This window comes from Myotis daubentonii, chromosome 10 (assembly GCF_963259705.1).
Source record: "Myotis daubentonii chromosome 10, mMyoDau2.1, whole genome shotgun sequence".
Taxonomy (NCBI): Eukaryota; Metazoa; Chordata; class Mammalia; order Chiroptera; family Vespertilionidae; genus Myotis; species Myotis daubentonii.
Genome location: NC_081849.1, coordinates 34,799,127 through 34,822,264, shown reverse-complemented (window position 1 = coordinate 34,822,264; position 23,138 = coordinate 34,799,127). Strand labels below are relative to the sequence as shown.

Genomic DNA, 23,138 nt, shown 5'->3' with positions numbered 1-23,138 from the left:
GCCTCTGGCTGGCTAATGCTTCTGCCTAGAATGTTCTTCCTCCATATATCCACATGGCTCACTGCTTTATCTACTTCAAGTTTTGCATCAAATGTCACCTTTCCTCTAAAGCCTTCCTCAAACATCCTATTGAAAATTGCATGTCACCTCCTCACATTTCCTATCCTTCTTTATTTTTCTCCACTGGACTTATCACTTCCAAATATGCTCGATAATTTACTTAACTTGGCCATTGTCTCTTCTCGCTAGAATAAGCATATCAAACTCAAAGGCAAACACAGGCCAAATAAACAAGGTTTAAGTTTATGTGGGCTGCAAAAAAAACCACAAAAGCTTTAATTTTCATAGAAATGTAGGTTAAAGGGCTGAAATAAATGAGTAATTGTTAACATAAAATAATAGAACATTTTAATAAAAATTAGTATTTTTTCTTGAACATTAACTTACCAGACACAGAATAACTGCACAAATTAATAAGCATAACACAAATAAACCTATTTTTCTTGTTCGCCAAAAGCAAAATATTTCCTGTTGCGCACACCAAACAAATCAGTCCAAAACTAATGACGTGGCAATCAGCTGTTAAAATATTTGCTGCTAGTATTAGTGGAGAGAAATGGTGCGCCTGCGCATAAGGTGTGTAAGGGAAATAAATGCAACACGATTATAGTAATCAGTCATTAGTAAACATTATAGTTCATTATTAATAATTATGTATAACAGGATATTGTAAAAATTAAATTATGAAATTTTTATTAAAATGTTTCTTACATACCGTTATATTGGCTGGGCCACAAAAATATTCATTGTAAATGCAGCCCACAGGCCGAGAGTTTTGACATGCTTGCCCTAGAACAGTGATGGCGAACCTATGACGCGTGTCAGAGGTGACACGCGAACTCATTTTTTTGGTTGATTTTTCTTTGTTAAATGGCATTTAAATATATAAAATAAATATCAAAAATATAAATCTTTATTTTACTATGGTTGCAAATATCAAAAAATTTCTATATGTGACACGGCACCAGAGTTAAGTTAGGGTTTTTCAAAATGCTAACACGCCAAGCTCAAAAGGTTCGCCATCACTGCCCTAGAATGTAAGCTCAGTATTTTTTTCCCTGTTTTGCTACCTGATCTATACCTCAATACCTAGATCCACGCTTGGCACATAGTGGGTACTCAATAAACATGTGTTGAATTGTTGAATCAATGAACGAGTATATGAATTTAGAATAGATGACCTCAAAGCATCCTACAATACTGGCACAAATATACATGTGAACATGCAGGATAATAACCAAAAAAATCAAGAGCGAGTCTTCAGCTCCCAAACTTAGAGGGACCTGCCAGAATCTTCTAGTTCTTACTCTAGGGTCAGGAGTATCCCTTGGTGGTGGCGGCTTCCTAATGTAGTTTCCTGGGTCCTTGCACACAAATGTGAAAGTTAGAAAGGAGATTCATTCATGCATCTCAATAGCCAGCTCCCAACTGGAAAACTAAAGACAACTAAGACCTATTATCTAAGAACTAACACTTTACTACAGGTTCTAGAGCTGCCCCCTGGCCCAGCATGCAGAGAGGGGCATTGTTATGATGACAGAGGAGCAAGAAGCACTCTAGGGAAAGAGTGAAGTACCAATGGGATGGACAGCATTTTGGACAGTGGGCCACATGGGATAAGACGAGTCATTTCTCTTTGGATAGTTGGAGAGTCACTGTATGTGTGCCAAGCTCCACCTAGGTCTCCAGCCCTGAGGAGGGGTTTTGTGGTGAGTGCATTCATTACAGATGTCTTTGTTCTTGCTTGTCCTCCCTCTGGAAGGAACTAATATATTCCTCTCCTCTCTCCCCACTCTCCACGGGTATAGAGCAAGCTAAGATTATAATGCCGACCAGACACTGCTATCCAGAAGCTGCTGTGGAAATCCCTCTGGGCAATCTCCCCGCTTACAGCCTCTCCATCTCTCACTCTTCTCATTTCAGCCCTCCATCTCCTCTACAACTGCCCACTGCAACCCTACAGTCTGCTATTTCTCATTTTGCCTGTGATGTTTCTAACCTCCAGTTACCATGATCTGAGTCTCCTTTCCACCCATCTCCAGGTCATCCCTCTCTCTGGGCCCAGGTAAGGAGAAGGTTTGGCATTTGTAGGGTACGTGGGCAGAGAAGGAAATACAAATAATGGAGCATGGAAATAAGGAAATCAAAACACTTCCCAATTAGGTTTTCCCCCAAAAGATAACTACTTTTGAGAGAAGCATTTCTTCCCATGCACCACCTCAAGTCAGACCCGGTATCCCACATCGGTAAATCATGGGGCACGTGATGTTCAAGGTGCTCTAACTTGTGGACCCATTTAATCTGAGGTACACTGAGGAGGCATGTGGTGTGAGGAACATGAGGCAGTTACAGATTCCAGAACTTTTAGGTTCTATATATTTTTTTTATTTAATATCTTTGCCCAAATGCATCTCTTCTGCCTCAACTTTTCCAACCAAAAACTGGGAAATTCCTATCTTCTCCTCAGGTGGATAGAGGTTCTCATGGAGAGAGGCATTCAATGATCTGTTGTTTCTATAAAATAATGGGTAAGAATAGAACTGAGGAAAATATTACCTCTTCAACTTTTAGAGACAAAATAGAGTATTCATGAAGATGAAGTCCATGATTATTATTTAGCTCCATGGGACACAAAAATTTGACCACACAAAAACTTCCTGTCATGGTATTGTAAGGGGCTCCATTTATTCCTTGCTTCCAAAAACTTAATCCCGAAGCCCCAAACCACATCAGCCACAGTGACCACTCCCCTCCCCCTTGAAGAAGACCTGGCCTACCATCAGAGCCCACCCCTGGGCTGGCTGAACTCTGTGTGTTCTATCTCATTTCATCTGGACTTTTTTTGCTTTTTCTCAGCAAACACAGAAGTCTTTTCTGGAGACTCGGGGGTAGGCAGCAGGATGGTGAGGAGAGTACCTCACTGGAAAGAACTCCTGAAGCCAAAATTATGCACACAACTCTCCCAGGTGAAGGATCTGCTGAGGGCCCATGGCTTTCTGAGACAATGTTCCAAAGATATCAGTGTGCTCTCTCCTGTATGGTGGCTGGACTAGGATATCAATATATTTTTTTCACCAGTGGGTTGTTGTTGTTTTTTTCCAGTTTAATGAATCATGAAAATACCCTGGCAGAACTGAGATAACCTTTCTTCATCCAAGCAGCTGCCTTGCCCCTATTCCTTAGTTCCAGCTCTCAGTCTGTGACCAACAAGAAGCAAAAAAGCATCTTTTAGTATGAGGGTCATCTGGGTTTTTGAGGGAGCCCTCTTATTGCTCTGTGGCGTAAGATGCAGTTTAGAAATTAAAAGTATTTTCAAACCTACTAAAACTGACTTCATGAAAAATGACAGTTGATCTTAAAAACATATTTAGAAAACAAACTAGTGTCCTATATAGAAAAGATGTTACTATTTTTTCAAGTCGATAAAGTGACTGACCCTCAGGCCTAGAATACTTTTCAAAATGTAACAGTACAATGACCATGCATTTATGTGTGGTAAGGATGTCCTTCACAGTCCCAAAATGGGGACAGTCTCTTTGCCAGACAATTTTGATGTTAAACATTAAAGTGCTGGTTTTTGAAGTATATCCCTGTTCTTCTGGCGGAAGCCTGGGTCAGAGATATCCATTTAAATGGATATTGCTTCGTTCAAGCTGAGAACTTTTTTAAAAGCAGCAAAGGCAGAGGCCAAGCTCTAAAATCAGCAGGGCTCCCAGATTTGTGTGGTTCAAAGCTCCTCTTCAGATGAAATTAAAAGAGAGCATGAAGCCTGAAATAACACTTCACTCAATTGATTTAAGAAAAAAGAATTAACAGCAGCAACTATTTAGGGGGGCTCTAAACATAAGTGCACACATTGTTGTAATTCTAAATTGTCAGGAAACTTGAAGGATAAATGTTGGCCAAAATGCAAAACCCAAGGTAACATACTGACCCAGAGCGGGAGAAAAAGACTGCCTGTGTAACCATCACTTTAAGAAGAACTCCTGAGAAGACACAGAAAGTATGAAGGGCATCTCACTTTTATAACATGTAGGATCACTAAATACTTCAGAAAACACCATAAAGGGAGGAAAGCAAGAATGTCCATGTAAGGAAAATATTCCTTATTAAATCTATTTAAATGCTTTTGGGGACACAGATGCCAACAAGAAATAACAAAGGATTTCTTTTAGTTAGGCTTCCAAAAACTTTTGACAAGCTATCTTACCAAATTTAGTTATCAAGGACTCAGGAGACTGCTTTATCACATGAAAGGAAGTGGCTCACAAGACAGAAACACAGGGACAGAAAAGAGGCACCTACCTGGGGTTGAGGCTGAAATTATAAATGGTTGGAAGAGGGAGCACACAGTAAAATCTGTGCATCCAGAGATGATATGTAGCTCCTTTGAGTAAAGGAAATATCAAACTGATGAGAAAAACACTACCAAAAGGTATATTTGCATCTGAGCAAGAGAATGGTAATAAGTTTTAATTCAAGGGTTTTATTTTAGAAAACATCTAAATGTTAAATACAATAATAATGCAAGTATATGTACATTAATAGGTTTTGAGTTATCTGTCATAAATCAAGGAAAAGACTAATGACATAGGAAAAGGAGTCATTATCGAATTATACTTGTCAGCTGCTATGCAAATGGAGCCCAAAGGCTGCTACGATACTGTAGAAGTTGGGTTCTAACATATGTCAAAGGAACTAAAAAAGAGTCTGGAGGCTTGGCTAGAAACTAATTATAAAGATTTATTCCAGGGTCTTAAGAGTTTTCAAACTGGGAACACAGCTAGGCAAAACCTCAAAAATGTTCAGAAGAAAGAAAAATTGTGTTCTTATAGTTCAAAGTGCATTCTTAGTAATAATCAGCCCTGCATTCTTAGCCCTAGGATTGGTCCAGGATGACAATCAGTTAGATGTCAGATGGTCAAAATGATGGATGCCAGGTGGTCTACAGATGGGTGCCAGAGGTCTGGTCATGTCCAGTGGTCTGGAGGAGCCTGACCTGTCTGCCTCTCCAATCTCCCATTTCATCCCCTCTTTAAATGTGCTTCCATTGACTACTGAAATGACCAATTTTAAAAAGCATCATTATTACAGGTAATTTTAATTATTCTGCACTGTAAAAATCAAAGCCCAGCTCTGCAGCTGCAGCCCAGTGAGGCTTTCAGCCACATCCCAATGTCCTGGGCCACCAGCCAGGCATTACTCTGTGGGTGCTCCATTGAGCCTCACACAATTAGAAAAGCAGATCTGCCAGAACAATAACAGCAGCAGCTATGAATGTCAAAGCTAAGGAGAAATTATTTTTAGATTTGCTATCTTAGACTATCTGTATTGCTGCTCATATCCACAGGGCCTCAAGGGAATGTCAGCAAAGGGAAATATGAGGACAGCAATGCCTAGGAGAGTGCAGTTAATTTCTAGAGAGGGAAAGTAGATGTGGGAAGAAGGGTAAGGTGTGTCTTAGGTGGGAAGAATTTTCAGGAGAGGTCTAGGTGAGGAAGACTATCTTGTGAATAGGACCATGGACTATAAAAAGCTTGGGTGTAAAATCTGGCTTTACCACTAGCTCATGACATCTAATTTCTTTACGCCTCAATTTCCTCATCTGTACGATGAGTGTAAGAGTTGGCCTATTTTATTGAGTTGTCGCTAGGATTAAATGAATTAAATGTGTAAAGTCCTTGTGAGCATTTGCCAGCTACTCCCTTAAGCACAGCTATTATTGTTGATACTATGAATCACCTGGAAGAACAAGAATATCTGCCCTTCTGCCCCTGGAGAATGTGGGGGGTGAGGGGGTTGGGGGGGAAGGAGTGGCTCAAGCAGGCCTTGTCATCATTTCTTTTCCCTCTGTAGCTCAATGACTCTGATAGAGCTGGGTTTTAAGTGGGTCAAATCGTAGAAGTTTGGAAAGTGTCTGACCCCACTCATCCTTGAAGAGAAAAGACATTTGTGACGTACATTCCTTGAGTTTGCAACAAATCCTCCTAAAAACTCCAAACAAAGTAGAAACATTCCTCAGTCTCCTTTTTGTTTAGTTGGCCTATGTGGCTCACTTCATGGGGCCTTGCTTATAAAAAACATGATCTATGTTCAGTATGCAGTTATTGGCACCTCCTCCTGGCCATTCTTGTCATCTTCATTTCTGTGCAGTATGAACATGAAGACAAAAGAACTGGATCATTTCTGTCCCTCAGCCCCCCACCCTCTGCTTCTCTAAGAAGAAAGGAGTAGAGAAGAGCGAGCCGAGGCAGAGAGAAGAGAGCTGCCGTGGGTCCCTCAGCAGTTACATCCTGCCGGGACCTCCAGGACAGCCAGGCTTCTCTCTTGTTCACACCTGCAGCTATAACACCTGACAAGGAAGAAGCACTCAACAGAAAAAGGTTTGTTTAATTTGCTCAATAGACTGAATACTGGCCAAAAAAGTGAGAGTTCTAAAACACAAGGGAAATGATTCCACCTCCCTTAGAACCACCCAAAACCCCACCTTACTTGTCCTCCGTAAGACTACAAACATCTGTTTGGAGACATTCCCCCAGATGATAAGAAACGCACAGGGGGCATGGGGGGGGGGTGGCAATAGGGGGATAAGGACACATATGTAATATGTTAATCAATAAAGAAATTTTAAAAACGAAAGAAAAAGCACAGGGTGACACTGATAATTCTTCAGAATTCTCTTCTCCAAAAGGAGCACTAGCTAGCAAAGCCCAAGCTCTTTGCATTCCTTCCAGCTCTTTCATCTGACCATGCCCTTAACCCAGCTTTATTGCTACTGCACTCTATGGTATAAAAGCTATGCACAAATTCCATTTCCAACATTGATTATAAACCATGACTCGAAGTCCCTGAGAAGAAATAATAGTCGAGCTTACAATTGAAATTAATAAAAGAGATAAGAAAATAAGAGATATTATAAATAACTATTGGAAAAATCAAACATCCTCCTCTTTGTTTGCATGGCCTTGAATTTCTTACCACCCCATGTTCCCCCATATTAGAGTTTTATAACAAGCACAGTCAACCTACAGGTTAGCAATGTTTTCCAAATGTTTCCTGCAAATGAGTCAGCGATAATGCTTAGAAAGAAACTGTGTTCAGTTGGCAAATTTGAAATGTACTACTCACTCAAAAAGGCAAGTTAGAACAGATACACATTACTTCTAATAAAAATGTTAGGGACACACTGTTCCTGATGTGCCCAGCCAGGCCCTCCCGCTAACTTCCCCTGTTCCCTATGTGTCTGCCTCAGTGCCTGGAACACACTTGGGTTTCCATTTAACACTAAATTACTGTGGACTGACTGACTGTAGTGACATTTTTTATAGCCCCATTTGGAGTCAGGGGAAGTTCGGGATTCAGTCTCAGGAATGCAGATTCTGTTCATAATTTTCTATGAGCCGTTAAGCCCTTCACCACTACCACCCCCAGCCTCATTTTTCTCTTTACAATTATGAGGTTGTAGGACATGAGCTCTAAGGTCTTCATCTGCTTTATGTTTCTGTAATTCTGTGACACATACAGAAAGCAACTCAGAAGGGACTGGACAGGCCAGGGAGGAGGGAACAGAGGCAGAGACTGAAGACACATTTCCTGCCTTGAGGAGCTCAGGCTAGGCCCCTCAGAATGAATGGTAACTGGAGTTTGAGGGCAGGAAATTCTTTGTAGGTGGAGGTCATGAGTGATGCATTATAAGGAAAGATTCTAAAATTGAGGCTTCCTTGGAAAGAGCATGTTGAGAAAGCAGCAGTGAGAATCTAGTCCAGGAGGCAGGAAGACCTGCACCATGTTTCTGAACAAGTTAACAAGACATCCTCATGGGGAGAGGGCTGGGAGTGTACCGTGTACCTACCACCGCTCTCTGTATCCACTACTCCCTCCCACCCTCTAACTCCCACCTGGCCCTTTCTCCACCATCGGGGCTAGAAGGGTGGCACCCCACAGCTCGCCTTTCCCTCATTTCTCTCCCACAGGTGGCTCTGGGCGACCCACATGGATAGCTCCAGCAATGCTACCATGCCCCGGGGTTTTCTCCTTCAGGGCTTCTCCGAGTTCCCACACCTGAGGCCTGTGCTCTTCCTCCTGCTGCTGGCTGTGCACCTGACCACCCTGAGTGGGAACCTGCTCATCCTGGTGGCAGTGGCCTACATGCCCAGCCGGCCACCCATGCTGCTTTTCCTATGTCAGCTGTCAGCCATCGAGCTCTGCTACACACTGGTGGTGGTGCCCCGCTCCCTGGCCGACCTGGCTGCACCCAGCCTTGGCCTCGGCAGGGGCAGCCCCATCTCTTTTCTGGGCTGCGCTGTTCAGATGCAGATGTTCGTGGCGCTGGGTGGGGCCGAGTGCTTCCTACTGGCCGCCATGGCCTATGACCGCTACATGGCCATCTGCCACCCGCTGCGTTATGCAGCTGTAGTGACCCCGGGGCTGTGTGCGCGACTGGCCCTGGCCTGCTGCCTCGGGGGACTGACAGTGTCCCTAGGGCTCACGGTGGCGGTCTTCCACCTGCCATTCTGTGGCTCCCACCTGCTGGTGCATTTCTTCTGCGACATCACAGCGCTGTTGCACCTGGCCTGCACACGGAGCTATATGGATGAGCTGCCCCTACTGGGCGCCTGCCTGGTGCTGCTGCTGCTGCCCTTGGTACTCATCTTGGCTTCCTATGGCGCCATCGCCACCACCCTGCGCCACAAGCACTCCCCTGGAGGCTGGCGCAAGGCTGCCTCCACCTGTGGCTCGCACCTGGCCGTCACCTTTCTGCATTATGGCTGTGCCACCTTCATGTACGTGCGGCCTAAGGCCAGCTACTCCCCGCGACGGGACCGCACACTGGCGCTCATCTACACCAATGTCACGCCGCTGCTCTACCCATTCATCTACAGCCTGCGCAACTGTGAGGTCACAATGGCCATCCGCAGGGTGCTGGGGCGGTGGCTGCTGGGCCAACCACAGGGTCAGACTGTATGAACCCTGACAGCGGGCAGGGGCCAGGCCAGAGTAGGCAGCTCTACTCCCTAAAGTTTCGTCTATAGGACATATCATTAGGAATCATCAGGGACTCAAGGACCGGATTCAGGAATCAGGAAACGTGTCCACATAAGGAGAGCCTGCCAGCAGTTGCTCCATCCTCCACCCCTCCCTGGAGGAATAGCCAGAGACAGTGTGGTAAGGCACCTGAGACCTGCCTCTAGTGCAGGGGTGGGCAAACTTTTTGACTCGAGGGCCACAATGGGTTCTTAAACTGGACTCAGAAGAAGGAGCTGCGGCCGTGTTTCCCGATGTTGCCATGTTAACACTGCTGCTGGTGAAGGAGCGGAGGGGAGAACAAGAGAACCCTCCACTCTTTCGGCTCCGCGGGCCGGAGAGAACAGCCAAACGGGCCGGATCCGGCCCGCGGGCCATAGTTTGCCCACGGCTGCTCTAGTGCTTTCACAAGCCCTGCTGAGTTCTTCCCAACCCTGGGGCCTGCACGGAGGTGGGCTTGCAATGATGTGGGAAGCAAAATGCATGACTGCAGAGAGCTCGCAGACAGGACAAGTATGTATGTTCAAAAATGTTCATGTCAGCACTGTGTGAATCAGCAAAAGATTACAAATTGTTTAAATACCAGCATGTGACTAAATAAAATATGATTTATCCCTATAATGGAATCCTATGCAGCTGCCAAGAAGAAGGGGAGGAAAGGGAGGGGGAGGAGGAGGTAGAGGAGAAGAAGGGAGGAAGAAAGGGGAGGAGGAAGAATGGGGAGGAGGGGGGGAGGAGGAGGAGGAGGAGGAGGAGGAGGAGGAGGAGGAGGAGGAGAAAAAGATCTGTGGCATACATGGAACCATCTCTCATATATATTATTAAGTGAAAAAGCAAGGGGCACAATAGTGTGTATTAAGGAGTCACCCTTAATTCTGGCCTTGTCATTTGCTATTTCCACTCTTGGAAGTCTCCTCCCTCAGATCTTCACAGGCTGGCTCCTGGTCATCCAGATGCCGTCTCAACTCAAATATCAACTCTTCATAGAACAGAGGCCTGCACTAGTTACTCTATATAATATCACCTCTCTGCTCTCTCTCACATTATCATGCTTTAATTTTTAAGCATCTCTCATTATTGGAAATTATCTGACATTTTGTAATGTTTTAATTGCCTGCTCCTCCCAAAGAATATAAACTCTGTGAAATTTGCCTACTTCATTACCTGTTCCTGAACAGTGTCTTATATGTAGCTGCTGCTCAATGTTGAATGAAACAGTGAATGAACAGTGAAGGTCTGGAAAGCCTAAGAACTGGCTTGGGAGCTGAGGTTGAGATCACAAGGCAGATCAGTCAGTGTTCTGATTGCATTTTTAAGAAATAACAATCTACTCTAGTAAAAGAAGCAGAAAAATCATTTATGAGGAATATTTAGAAACCTGTAGAATCTCTAGGGGGGCTGTAGAGTTGGCGGTGGAGGCAGGGAAACCATGCCCCACAGTTCTAATGCTAGGGACAGGGCATGTATCATGCTGGGGGTCAGACACCAGACCCTCTGCCCTGAGAACCTAGCTGTTTCCATCAACTCCTTCATTACATGGAATGCCTACTTCTTCACATCACTCTTTCCTGAAACAAAATCATGCGTGGGCATCTGACTGAGAATGTCAGTTATGGGGAAAGAGACAGCTGTAATAGGAAAAGGGATCTCAGGGGCAGATGAAAGACACTTAGGGAAGGCTTGCTGTGTGATATGTGATCTAGCCCTGCCTCCTTCAATCCATTGAGCTCCACAGTGAAATCAAGTACCTGTCAGTACTTGATTTACGGTTGGGATTTATGGTTCTTATGGAGGATGCAGTTCCAGCCTGGCCACAAGGCAAGGGAAGGAAGTCTAGAGGGGTGCAGTTATGGTGTGGTTATGTTTGCAAAATATGGGCCTACTTCAGCTTTGTACAATGTCACTGCTAAACATGAGAGTCGTGTATCACCGATGAAATGCTTTGCTGCATGAGTAGCTGAAAAGTTTCAGCAGAAGAAATTCATTCTCAGTTTTTTCAAAAAAACGGTTTATTTGATTTTGGGTGGTGGGCACATGGTGCTATATACAGATTTTGTAACTTAGAAATCCACACATGAAACCTATATGTTCATCTTGACCAATGTCACCCCAATAAAATTTAATTTAAAAAACAACAACATTTTACCCACAATATTCTTGGAAATTTATGTTATCAAAAAGTATGTAGTAATATAAATTATATTTTCCTATAAGCACATTTTGGGGACTATAGTTAATACTGTATTGCAGATTTGAAAGTAGCTAGAAGAGTGGATCTTAAAAGTTGTCTTCACAAGAAAGAAAATGTGTTAACTACGCTATGGGAGCTGTGGGATTTCTTTTGATGTTTTTTCCACTAGACTTGGAGATAGTTGGAAAGAGGGAGGGACTGTGTGGCAGCATCCCTCACTCCGGGCAGCACCTCTCTCTCCATCCATTCTCCACGACACTGGCAGTAAGTTTAGTATTAGCAGGGACACAGGCAAGATGGAAAAGGGTCCTTGTTGTTTCTGTGTACAGCTTCTGGACTCATGTTTGCTCTTGGATAGCCATTCCCAGCCCCTATACTCACTTTCCTTCTTGGCCTCCCCCTGGCTTCAGTGTCCCCATGCCCACTGCAGTGGCCAGAAGGTTTACTTGGCTGGAATCTATGCCCAGCTGCCCTCCGCAGCCCCACCGTCTGGGAGCTCTGAAGTTTTCTACACTAAATGCAAAGCTTGAGGAACAACTCCAACCAGAGAAGCTTCTAAAAAGGTATTTTGAGCCCAGATGGTGTGGCTCAGTGGTTGAGCATCAACCTATGAACCAGGAGGTCACCAGTTCGAATCCTGGTCAGGGCACCTGCCCGGGTTGCGGGCTCGGTCCCCAGTAGGGGGCGTGCAGGAGGCAGCCAATCCATGATTCTCTTTCATCATGGATGTTTCTCTCTCTCTCCCTCTCCCTTCCTCTCTGAAATCAATACAAATATATACGGAATATACATATATATATATATATTAAAAATAAAAAGGTATTTTGAAAACATCTCTTACACAATCCCAAGGGTGGCATAAAGTACTGCAGGCTTGATGCAGAGAACTGTTAGAACATCTTTTATTTTACAAAAGAGAAAAATAAGAGAATTTTGAGTTGACAAAGCTCAACAGGATAGAAGTAAATGAGTAAGGGGGAAAATTAGGTCTATTGGTAGCATTGGTTTGACTAGCCATTTTCTCCCACAGATTTGAACGTATTTCAAATACTTTAAATACCTAACATTCATCAAGGGTTCACCATACCATAGACTAATCACTGGGTTAAGTGCTTTACGTGGATTACTTCATATCATCCTCACAAGAGCCCCAGACATTATAATTCTCCCCATTTCACATTTGAAGAAACTGAGGCAGTGGAGACTTTAACTTGCCCAACTGTTATAAATGGACAATGTGGGAGCCAATATTCAGATGCAAGCATCCAGAGCATGGAGCCTACACCCTTAGCTACCAGACTTTGCTGCCTCCAGCTGAGTGGTGGTCTGCTGAGAAGACAGAACAAACTCTTCTGCTATACAATGTGCACCTAAGACTGGACAAGACCTGAAAGTCTTGGGAAAAGGTCACAGGTAGAATGGGATTTCCAGGGTCTAGACCACCGGATCTCAAATCTATTGTGTTGTGAAAACTAAAAGAAACTGGTTCACAGAACGCTGAATTCTCAGGGTATAAGCAGAAAATGACTTTATTCCTTCTGACCTCCATGTCCTCAAGCCTGCACTATGGGACAGTCCTTGACCTACCCTCAGACTAAATCCATAACATGCCGCATATTGTCCTAGTTCCTGTGGAAAGTAAGTTTCCAGTCACTTTTGAAGTGCCGCAGGTTGGAAGTCCAAAATCAATTCTACTGGGCTAAGGTCAAGGTGCTGGCAGGTTTTTTTCCTTCTGGAGGCTTCAGAGGAGAACACTTTTCTTTCCCTTTTTAGCTTTTAGTGGTCACCAACATTCCTTGACTTATGGCCCCTTCCTCACATCACTCTAAACTCTTGCTTTGGTCATCACATTTCCTTTTCCTGACTGATTTCCTGCCCCTCCCCACTAATAAAGATCTATATGACTATATTGGACTCACCCGGATCATTGAAGATAATCTCCCCATCTTGAAATCCTTAACATTATTACATCAGCAAAGTCCCTTTTGTCATGCAAGGTATGACACAGATTCCAGGGATTAGGGTATGGACTTACAAGGGTAGCCTACCACAGATCCATAGTGTTAGGGCAAATATGTAGGCCTGGAGATGAGCCTGAAGACTACAGAAAAAAGCACGTCAGATTCCTTGTCTAAGGTTAAGAAGCCAATTGTATCTAAGAGTAGCAGGAAATACCCGGCCAGAATTCCTTTACTCTGCTTTTTGGGGGTACTAAGAAACATAATTTTGCTTAATTGGGGCAGGAAAAAGATCCTGAAGCATAAAGATACTGCTTCCCCTTCTGCTAACCTCTGTGTAGAGAATGTCAGAAATGTCAGAATACAAAAAGACCTCCACATAAGACATACCTTGATTTTCATCTCAGTTGGCTCTTTATCAACTGTCTAGCTCTAGCCAAGTCTGTGCCTACCTTACGAAGTTATCCTGAATAATGTTTTCCTCTTCTCACTCCATAGGACATGACACACATCCAGATCTCCCTTTGGGGCCAAGCTCACACCAAGATAGGGCCTTTTAAAAAGAATCACCTTAGTTGGTTTGGCTCATTGAATAGAGCATCAGCCTGCAGACTGAAGGGTCCCAGGTTCAATTCTGGTCAAGGGCACATGCTGGGGTTTCGGACTAGATCCTCAGTAGGGGGCATGCAGGAGGCAGCTGATCAATCATTCTCTCTCATCACTGGTGTTTAATTCTCTCCTTCCCTCTGCCTTCCTCTCTGAAATCCATAAAAATATATTTTAAAAAATAGTGAAAGAGGATCTTCTAGCAAAAATATCTCACATGCCTTAAGCTTAGTGATCAGAATCTGATTGTCATGTAGCAGCTTGGTCCTGTAGTCAGACCTGGCATGGCTGCATTCTTCATTTCCTCCTCTACCCACATGGATTCACTACATTGGGCCAGTCAGCTGCAACCATGGAGAATGGAATGGAACAGAATGACCAACAACCCAGGCCAAAGGCCAAGAAGAAGAAGCTGAATATAGATCAGGGTTGAGATGTATATGGAGCACAGAGACCACAGAAACCAATGGGGAGAAGATCTCTGATAATTCCCTTGTTAGAATTTCATGGAGTTGAAACAGAAGCCCCCACCTGTTCCTGGGAACAGGTATAATGAGTTGAATAGAGGAGAGAGGAGATGGCCAATTCTCCATGCAAGATGGATACTGTATAGAGAATAATAGGTTTAACAGTTAATACTTTGGGAATATTAGATCAATGTCATTTAATCTTTATTAATTCCAAAATTCTAGTTCCGAGACACCTAAATCAAAATGCACAGCCTTTGGAGTTGGACACTAAGATTTTGATCAAGTAGAAAGCACAGGGAACTCAGGATATGATACAAGGGAAGTCCCTGAATTCCTTATGGGAAGAAAACCTTCCCCCAAGTCACAAAGAGATGACAAAGCACAGAAATACCATTTTAAGCATTTCCTAAAGTGTAACAGTAGGAAGCAGAGCAGTGTCTGACCCTCCCATGACAGAGCTTAGTAGTGATGAGCTATATCTGGGGATGTTGAAGCTGCCCTCAAATATAGCGGTCATCAGCCCACATACCCTGCTTCTGACAAGGTGCCTCTTGACATTTAAGTGGAAAAAGGTAAGGAAACACTAATTCTTTTTTTTTCCAGTGGAAAGAACTGAAAGTAGGTGCCTAACTGAGAACCAGATATAGCAGTTTACTGGAACTATTCTTAGTAAGAGGAAAGTCTTATGGCAAGGAGATATGTGGGCAAAGGAGTAGAGGGTGGGGAAGTGAGTAGTATTGGGGCAATTCCAAAGGAGTGAGAAAAAGACCCAGGCAAGCAGCAGGTCTGAGACTGCATAGTCATTATAGGAACTGAACTTTCTCCAAGAGCCAGGGATCCAGTGTATAAAACATTGGTTCTGTCAATGCAACTCCTGGTGTGGATCAGACTCAAAGGAGAAAATCACTCCAATGTACTCAAGGCCACAGTCTGGAACCCACAATGCTCTGACTCCAGTCTTAGACCTTAGGGCAGGGGTGGGCAAACTTTTTGACTCGAGGGCCACAATGGGTTCTTAAACTGGACCGGAGGGCCGAAACAAAAGCATGGATGGAGTGTTTGTGTGAACTAATATAGATTCAAAGTAAACATCATTACATAAAAGGGTACGGTCTTTTTTTTTTTTTTAGTTTTATTCATTTCAAACGGGCCTGATTGGGGGCCGTAGTTTGCCCACGGCTGCCTTAGGGTGAAAGGAGAATACTGTAATGGCCACATTGGAAAACACAGACTTCTAGAGCTGCAGGATCCTTAAAGTTCTAATCAAATATCCATTTCACAGATGAGAAAACTGAGACCCAGAAAGATTAAATGACATGCCCAAAGTCATGGAGCTATTTATACCAAAGCTAGAGCAAACATCAATTATCCTGTCCCTAGTCCAGAGTTTGTGTTGCCACAGAATGTTTATAGTTTTACCTGTCATTGTATAAGTGATTCAAAACTTGTAGCCATAGCTACTTTGAGGCAGAATTTTTTTTAAAATCTTCATTGTTGAGAGTATTATAGATGTCCTCCTCCTTTTACTCCCTCCACTTGAATCCCGCCCTACCCCAGGCCTTCACCACCCTATTATCTGTGTCCATGGGTAATGCATATATGCACATAAGCTTTTTGGTTAATCTCTCCCTGTTCCCCACTGCTCCCCTTCCCTCTGAGACTTGTCAATCTGTCCATGTTTCCATTCCTCTGGTTCTACTTTATTCATCAGTTTATTTTGTTCATTAGATTCCTTGTTCATATACTTTGATTTTTTAGATTCAATTGTTGATAGATATGTATTTATTGCCATTTTATTGTTCATATTTTTTCTTCTTAAAGAAGACCCTTTAACATTTCATGTAATATTGGTTTGGTGGTCATGAACTCCTTTAGCTTTTTCTTGTCTGTGAAGCTCTTTATCTGACCTTCAATTATAAATGATAACTTTGTTGGGTAATCTTGGTGTCCTATAGGGCCCAGTGGCTCACCCTCCCAGTCACCACTTGCTTTTCATCACTTTTGAATATTTCTTGCCACTCCCTTGTGGCCTGCAAAGTTTCTGTTGAGAAATCAGTTCACAGTCATATGGGCACTCCCTTGTAGGTAACTAATTGCTTTTCTCTTGCTACTTTTAAGATTCTCTTTGTCTTTAACCTTTGACATTTTAATTATAATGTGTCTTGGTGTGGGCCTCTTTGGGTTCATATTGTTCAGGACTCTCTGTGCTCCCTGGACTTATAAGTCTATTTCTTTCACCAGGTAAGGGAAGTTTTCTGTCATTATTTTTTCAACTACGTTTTCAATTTCTTGCTCCCTCTCTTCTCCTTCTGGTTCCCCCATGATGCAAATGTTGGAATGCTTGAAATTGTCCCAAAGGATCCTTACACTGTCTTCCTATTATTTTATTCTTTTGGGTTGTTCTGATTGGGTGTTTTTTGCTTCCTCATATTCCAAATCGCTGACTTGATTCTCAGTGTCCTCTACTCTACTGTTGATTCCCTGTAAATTATTCCTCATTTCAATTAGTGTATGTTTAATTTCTACTGGTACTTTTTATATGACATTGATGTTCTCACTAAGTTCCTTGAAATTCCCTCTAAGTTCCTTGAAGTTCTCATTAAGTGCCTTGAGCATCCTTATAACCATTGTTTTGAACTCTAAATCTAGTAGTTTGCTTGCTTCCATTTCATTTTGTTCTTTTTCTGCAGATTCCTTCTGTTTTTTTCATTTGTAACATATATCTTTGTGTCTGTATTTTGGCTGCTCTCCTGTGTTTGTTTCAATGTACTAGGTAGAGCTGCTATGGCTCCTGGAATTGGTAGAGTAGCTTTGTGTAGTAGGTGTCCTGTAGGGCCCAATGGCTCAGCCTCCCCAGTCATCTGACCTGGGCACTCTAGGTGCACCCCTATATGGGCTGTGTGCACTGTCTTGTTGTAATTGAGCCTTTATTGGAGTCACTGGGAGGGACTGGCCCCAAGCCAATCAGCTGTGCAGACCAGCTTCGACTACAGCAAAAGAGCTGCTTTGTAGGAGACACATCTGTGGAGCAGGACATGCTTCAGTGGAGCTTTGGCATTCACCATGTCTGCCCCTTGAGTGTGTCACTCATTGATATGATTGGTTTGTAATCTGGCATGGTCTAAAGCTGACCACCAGGTGTACTTGCTGTGGGGCCTCCCGGTAGGTGTAAAATCAGCTCCTGCCTGTGCCCTGACTGGGGGCACCTGGAACAAGCTACAGAGTGATCTGCAGATGGCTGCTACTTGTGTTGGGCTTGGAGATGCCTGGGAGAGGACAAGCTGTGAACCAAGGCAAGCTGCTGCTAGTGCTGGGCCTGGGGCCCTTTATTGAAAGGTATGGGGCACACTGCGGCCAGCTGCTGCTTGTTTGAAATAAAACCCCATCCTGACTCACTGTTTTCTCTGTTTCTTATAGTTATGCCAGTGAAGAGATTAAAACATTGAGGAAAGCGATCAAAAACTGAGAAATCAAGAATAGTGAAAGCTGGAAAAGCTTCTGGTGGTATGAAAACATGGAAAGAAAACTGAATTCAACAGAAATGTGATATGGGAGACCACCAAGGAGCCTGTACAAATATTGTAATGTTTGTGAGCTTCGGAATTCTCAATGGCTTATAGGCCAAGGACATACTGATTCTACTGCGCAATGCTTACGCACCATTCCCTGGTTACTTAAAATAGATATATGCAAGGAGGGGAGAAGATGCATTCCTTTTCTTTCCTTGGAAGGACTATCATGCTTAGACTTTATTCCTGTCTCCTGACTCCTACCAAAAGTCTCCAGCAATGCCATAGCCTTGAAGGGCAGTGAAAGACCTCAAAGAGTCATGGAAGGGCTCATTAGCCTAATAACTAGAAGAATAATTAAAAGTTAACATAAAACATTTTCAGAATATTTATCCCACTGGGAACTTAGAAGAGTAAGGAGCTGTGGTGGTTGCCAAGAATTGGGGGGGCGAGGAGGGCATAGTAGAAGAAAATGAGTAAAGAATTACACCAAGAGCAAGTAATTGCCCTCTGGGGCTTCTTAGGTTCTGAAAAGTATCAGCTAAGGCTGACAAAGTAAAACTTCCATTCCCAGGAAGAGGATGGACAACTGCTTCAAGAACTTCCTGAGAGATGTGCTCCTCCCGATCCAACATAGGCTCTGTGCATAAGGTATACATTCAGCTTCGGTGAATCCCGCACAGGGAAGGTTATGAGGAGGTCAAGAGGATACAGTCCAAATCCCTGGGAGCAGCCAGGAGTGCCCTGGGATTCTCCCCTGTGTTTTTCTCACTGGCTGTACCTAGAGGCTCTTTGATTCTTCCCATGACTTAAACGAGGCAACTCCTTGTTTGTGAGCCTCTCAATAGAGTCCTCAGTCTTGGTCAGTCATCCAATCAGCAACATAAACTGAAGTGCTCGGTATATACAGACATACATTCAAAGAACTGAAGAGTAGAGATCAAAAGAGATAAGCTCTTTTCTTGGTCAAGAGGGATTTTCATTATATTGGAGTTAAGAAGAAGGAATGGAGAAGGGCTGGGATTATTGTAAGAACCAAAGATAGACATAACCCCACCTTTTCTCAGTTTTGGCCCCTGAGCTGGTGAAAAACTTAGTGTTAGGGATTACCTCACTCTGGGAAATATCTGGGACCAACTTTAGAAAGAAGCACATGTGTGTATCTGTAAGTCTACAAGTCTTCCAGCTTTGAGCAAAGAGTTTCTCTCATTTCTATTTCTATGACTCCTTTCCTACTTCATTAGTTATGTAAGATGATGAATGCTTTGATTCCTAAAACCAGTAACTCATAATATTTTATTGACTCTAGTCCTACTACATAGAGTGATCAAAGACCAAATAATTTCTTTTTCCCTTTTTATCATGCTTTAAACTACAGCTTATGAATATTCATTTATTGCAGATCTCTAGAGCTGGAAAAAATCTTGGTGTTTGCCTAACTTGCCCATTGTGTAGGCAAAGAAAATATGGCTCAAAAAGGTAGTGCTTTATAATGATACCTAGGTGGTTTATGATACAGGTTGAAACCCAGGTCTCCAATCTACATACACCTTAAACCTCAATGTACTTTTTTGCCAAGAAGCAAATGGACTGATTGTTTCTTTACTTTTACTTTATTTTTTAAAAATTTATTTTTTTATTGATTTCAGATAAGAAGGGAGAGGGAGAGAGAAAGAAACACCAATGATAAGAGAGAATAATTGGTTGGCTGCCTCCTGCACACCCCACACTGGGGATCAAGCCTGCAACCACTCATATGCCCTGACTGGGAATCAAAACATGACCTCCTGGTTCATAGGTCAACACTCAACCACTGAGCCATGCCAACTAAGCACCTATTTTTTATATATATCTGCCTGGCTATTTACACATATTCTGACTCTGTGTCTCCAGTTGCCACACTTGATATTTAAGCTTCCTTTGAAAACTCTGATAAGATCATAACTCATTATCTCTGTCCTCCCACCAGGCTGAGTTCCTGGTCAGGGAGATGAGGCTATACTGATCCTTGTTACCCCATCATCTGCCACTGGACCAGGCACTACTCAGTGTCTAGTAAATGTTCACTAAGTCAAGTAATGTGGAATGAAACTCTCTAATTACCCCAAAAATTGGAGGACAAGGCTAATCCTATATAAGAAATAGATAATATGCAAATTGACCATCACTCCAACACACAAGATGGCCACCCCCATGTGGCCACAAGATGGCCTGTAGGGGAGGGCAGTTGGGGGGACCAAGACAGCAGGGGAGGGCAGTTGGGGGCGATCAGACTGGCAGGAGAGTGGTTAGGGGGTGATCAGGCTGGCAGGCAGAAGCAGTTAGGGGCAATCAGGCAGGCAGGCAGGCAGGCGAGCATTTGGGAGCCAGCAGTTCTGGATTGTGAGAAGGATGTCCAACTGCCCGTTTAGGTCCAATGCCACAGGGATTGGGCCTAAATGGGCAGTTAGACATCCCTCGAGGGGTCCCAAATTGGAGACGGTGCAGGCTGGGCTGAGGGACACCCCACCCCCAGTGCATGAATTTCATGTACCGGGCCTCTAGTTATTAATAAAAATAGTTTATCACCCTGACCGGTTTTGCTCAGTGGATAGAGCATTGGCCTGCGGACTGAAGGGTCCCAGGTTCGATTCCGGTCAAGGTCATGTACTTTGGTTGCGAGCACATCCCCAGTAGTGGGTGTGCAGGAGGCAGCTGGTGTTTCTCTCTCATGGATGTTTCTGGCTCTCTATCCCTCTCCCTTCCTCTCTGTAAAAAATCAATAAAATATATTTAAAACAAAGAGAAAAAAATAGTTTATCATAATCTAAAAACAGCATCAAAATGTACTGAAAAAAGTCCTTGGTTTCCTCATCTATACAATGAAATGGATGGTAAACATGGCCTATCTGATGTCTTCTATTTATATCATTTTTATATCCTTATATAATAAGAGAGGCCTCTGGAGGGGCTCTTGATTCATGACAGTGACTCTGAAAGTAAGGATTCTGGATGCTGCAGTAGCCTCTGAATCACAGTATATCAGAACTGAATTACTTCCTTTGCTGATACAAGGACCAGGCTCTGTAGGAAGCCACAGGGTCCCTGGGCCATACTCAGAACCCCAGCCACCCACCAGCTACAGGGCTCGGGCCCTAGAACCCAGTCTCTAATCAACCTACTTTAGAAGGCAAAATGCTTGCTCCATCCAGGTTTTCTGCTCTCTCCCTCCACCAGTAAGAGCCCAGGCCACTATTTCCAGCCAGAAGAAATCTGCATTGGATTATGCTTTTCAATTCCACTGTATTTGATTCCATGGCTCCACTCTGGTTTTAACACTGATGTGTTGCATTTGTTTGTCCTCTGTTTGGCTCTCATTTTATTCTCACAGGTTTTACCAAGATCTTATTTTTTTCCAAATTTCTTATTTGATTCTGTGGCACTGCTGATTTTCTAAACACAAATTCCTAACATTGAAAGGGGGCATTTCTGCCCTGGCCAGGTGGGCTCAGTTGGTTAGAGCATCATCCCGTACATCAAAAGGTTGTGGCTTTGGTCCTACTTGGGCACATACTCAGGTTTCAGGTTTGATTCCCCCATCAGGGTGCGTAAGGGAGACAACCTATCAATGTTTCTCTCTCACATCAATCTCTCTCTCTCTCTCTCTCTCTCTCTCTCTCTTTATCTCTTTCTCTAAAATCAATAAAAACATATACTTGGGTGAATATTAAAAATCTGTATTTTTAAAGAAGGGAGCATTTCCTAGAACCTGGTTGAACGCATAGTGCCTCATATATGCGATATCCTATCTAATAATAGAGAAACATGGTAATTAACCATAACTTCGCTACACTTCCCATTGGCTAATCAGCGAGATATGCAAATTAACTGCCAACCAAGATGGCGGCCGGCAGCCAGGCAGCTGAAGCGAACAGGAGACTTGCTTGCTCCAGTGATGGAGGAAGCCAACGTTCCCCCCCGCCGCTGCCGGCCTCTGAGCTGCACTCTAAGAAACAATGTTGCAAATATAGAAGCTAAACAATCCCCATGCTTTCAGCCAGCCGGCCAAGCTGGAGTTGCAACAGTGTTTCAATTATAGAAGGTAAATAAATCCCAGAGACCTGCTTTCAGCAGCAGAGGTCTCAGAGCTGGAGCTGAGCCTCAGAGCGAAAGCCGACTCTCAGCTCCAGTGACAGCCATAGAAGGTAAATAAATCCCAGAATTAAAAAAAAAAAAGAAAAAAAGGAGAGATTGGGAGCTTCAGTCACCCGCCAGCCTGAAAACGGCCCTCAGCCTCTCACCCAGACTGGCCAGACACCCAGTTGGAACCCCCACTCTGAAAAGGTGTGACCAGCTGCAAACAGCCATCATCCCCTCATTCAGGCTGGCCAGGCACCCAAGCGGGACCCCCACCCTGATCCAGGACACCCTTCAGGGCAAACCAGCTGGCCCCCACCCATGCACCAGGCCTCTATCCTATATAGTAAAAGGGTAATATGCAAACTGACCCTAATAGCAGAACAACTGGGAATGACTGGTCATTATGACACACACTGACCACCAGTGGGCAGACGCTCAATGCAGGAGCTGCCCCCTGGTGGTCAGGGTGCTCTCACATGGGAGGAGCTCTGTTCAGCCACAAGCCAGGCTGATGGCTGCCAGTACAGCGGTGGTGGTGGGAGCCTCTCCTGCCTCCTCAGCAGCGCTAAGGATGTCCAACTGCAGCTTAGGTCTGCTCCCCGCTGGCAAGTGGACATCCCCCTAGGGCTGCCAGGCTGCCAGAGGGATGTCTGATTGCCAGCTTAGGCCCAATCCCCCGGGGAGCGGGCCTAAGCCAGCAGGTGGTCATCCCCTGAGGGGTCCCAGGCTGCGAGAGGGCACAGGCCGGGCTGAGGGACCGTCCCTCCCCCCCGAGTGCATAAATTTTTGTGCACCGGGCCTCTAGTATTTGTTTGTTTGTTTGTTTGTGTTTTTTTTTTCGTTTTTTTATTATTATTATTATTATTTTTAATCTTTATTGTTCAGATTATTACATTTGTTCCTCTTTCCCCCCCCCCATAACTCCCCTCCACTCAGTTCCCGCCCCACCCTCCGCCCTCACTCCCCACCCACTGTCCTCATCCATAGGTGCACGATTTTTGTCCAGTCTCTTCCCGAATCTACCACACCCCTTTCCCCCCCAAGAATAGTCAGTCCATTCCCTTTCTATGTTCCTGATTCTATTATAATCACCAGTTCATTCTGTTCATCAGATTATTTATTCACTTGATTCTTAGATTCACTTGTTGATAGATGCATATTTGTTGTTCATAATTTGTATCTTTACCTTTTTCTTCCTCTT

General features: G+C 43.9%; 1 protein-coding gene across 1 annotated transcript; it reads left to right on the top strand.

The window, feature by feature from the left end:
• Positions 1 to 8,052: 8,052 nt before the first annotated feature.
• Positions 8,053 to 9,027, top strand: LOC132211376 (olfactory receptor 10AC1-like). Its single transcript, XM_059656076.1, has one exon. It carries the CDS (start codon positions 8,053 to 8,055, stop codon positions 9,025 to 9,027), a length of 975 nt encoding a protein of 324 aa, XP_059512059.1.
• Positions 9,028 to 23,138: the final 14,111 nt, after the last annotated feature.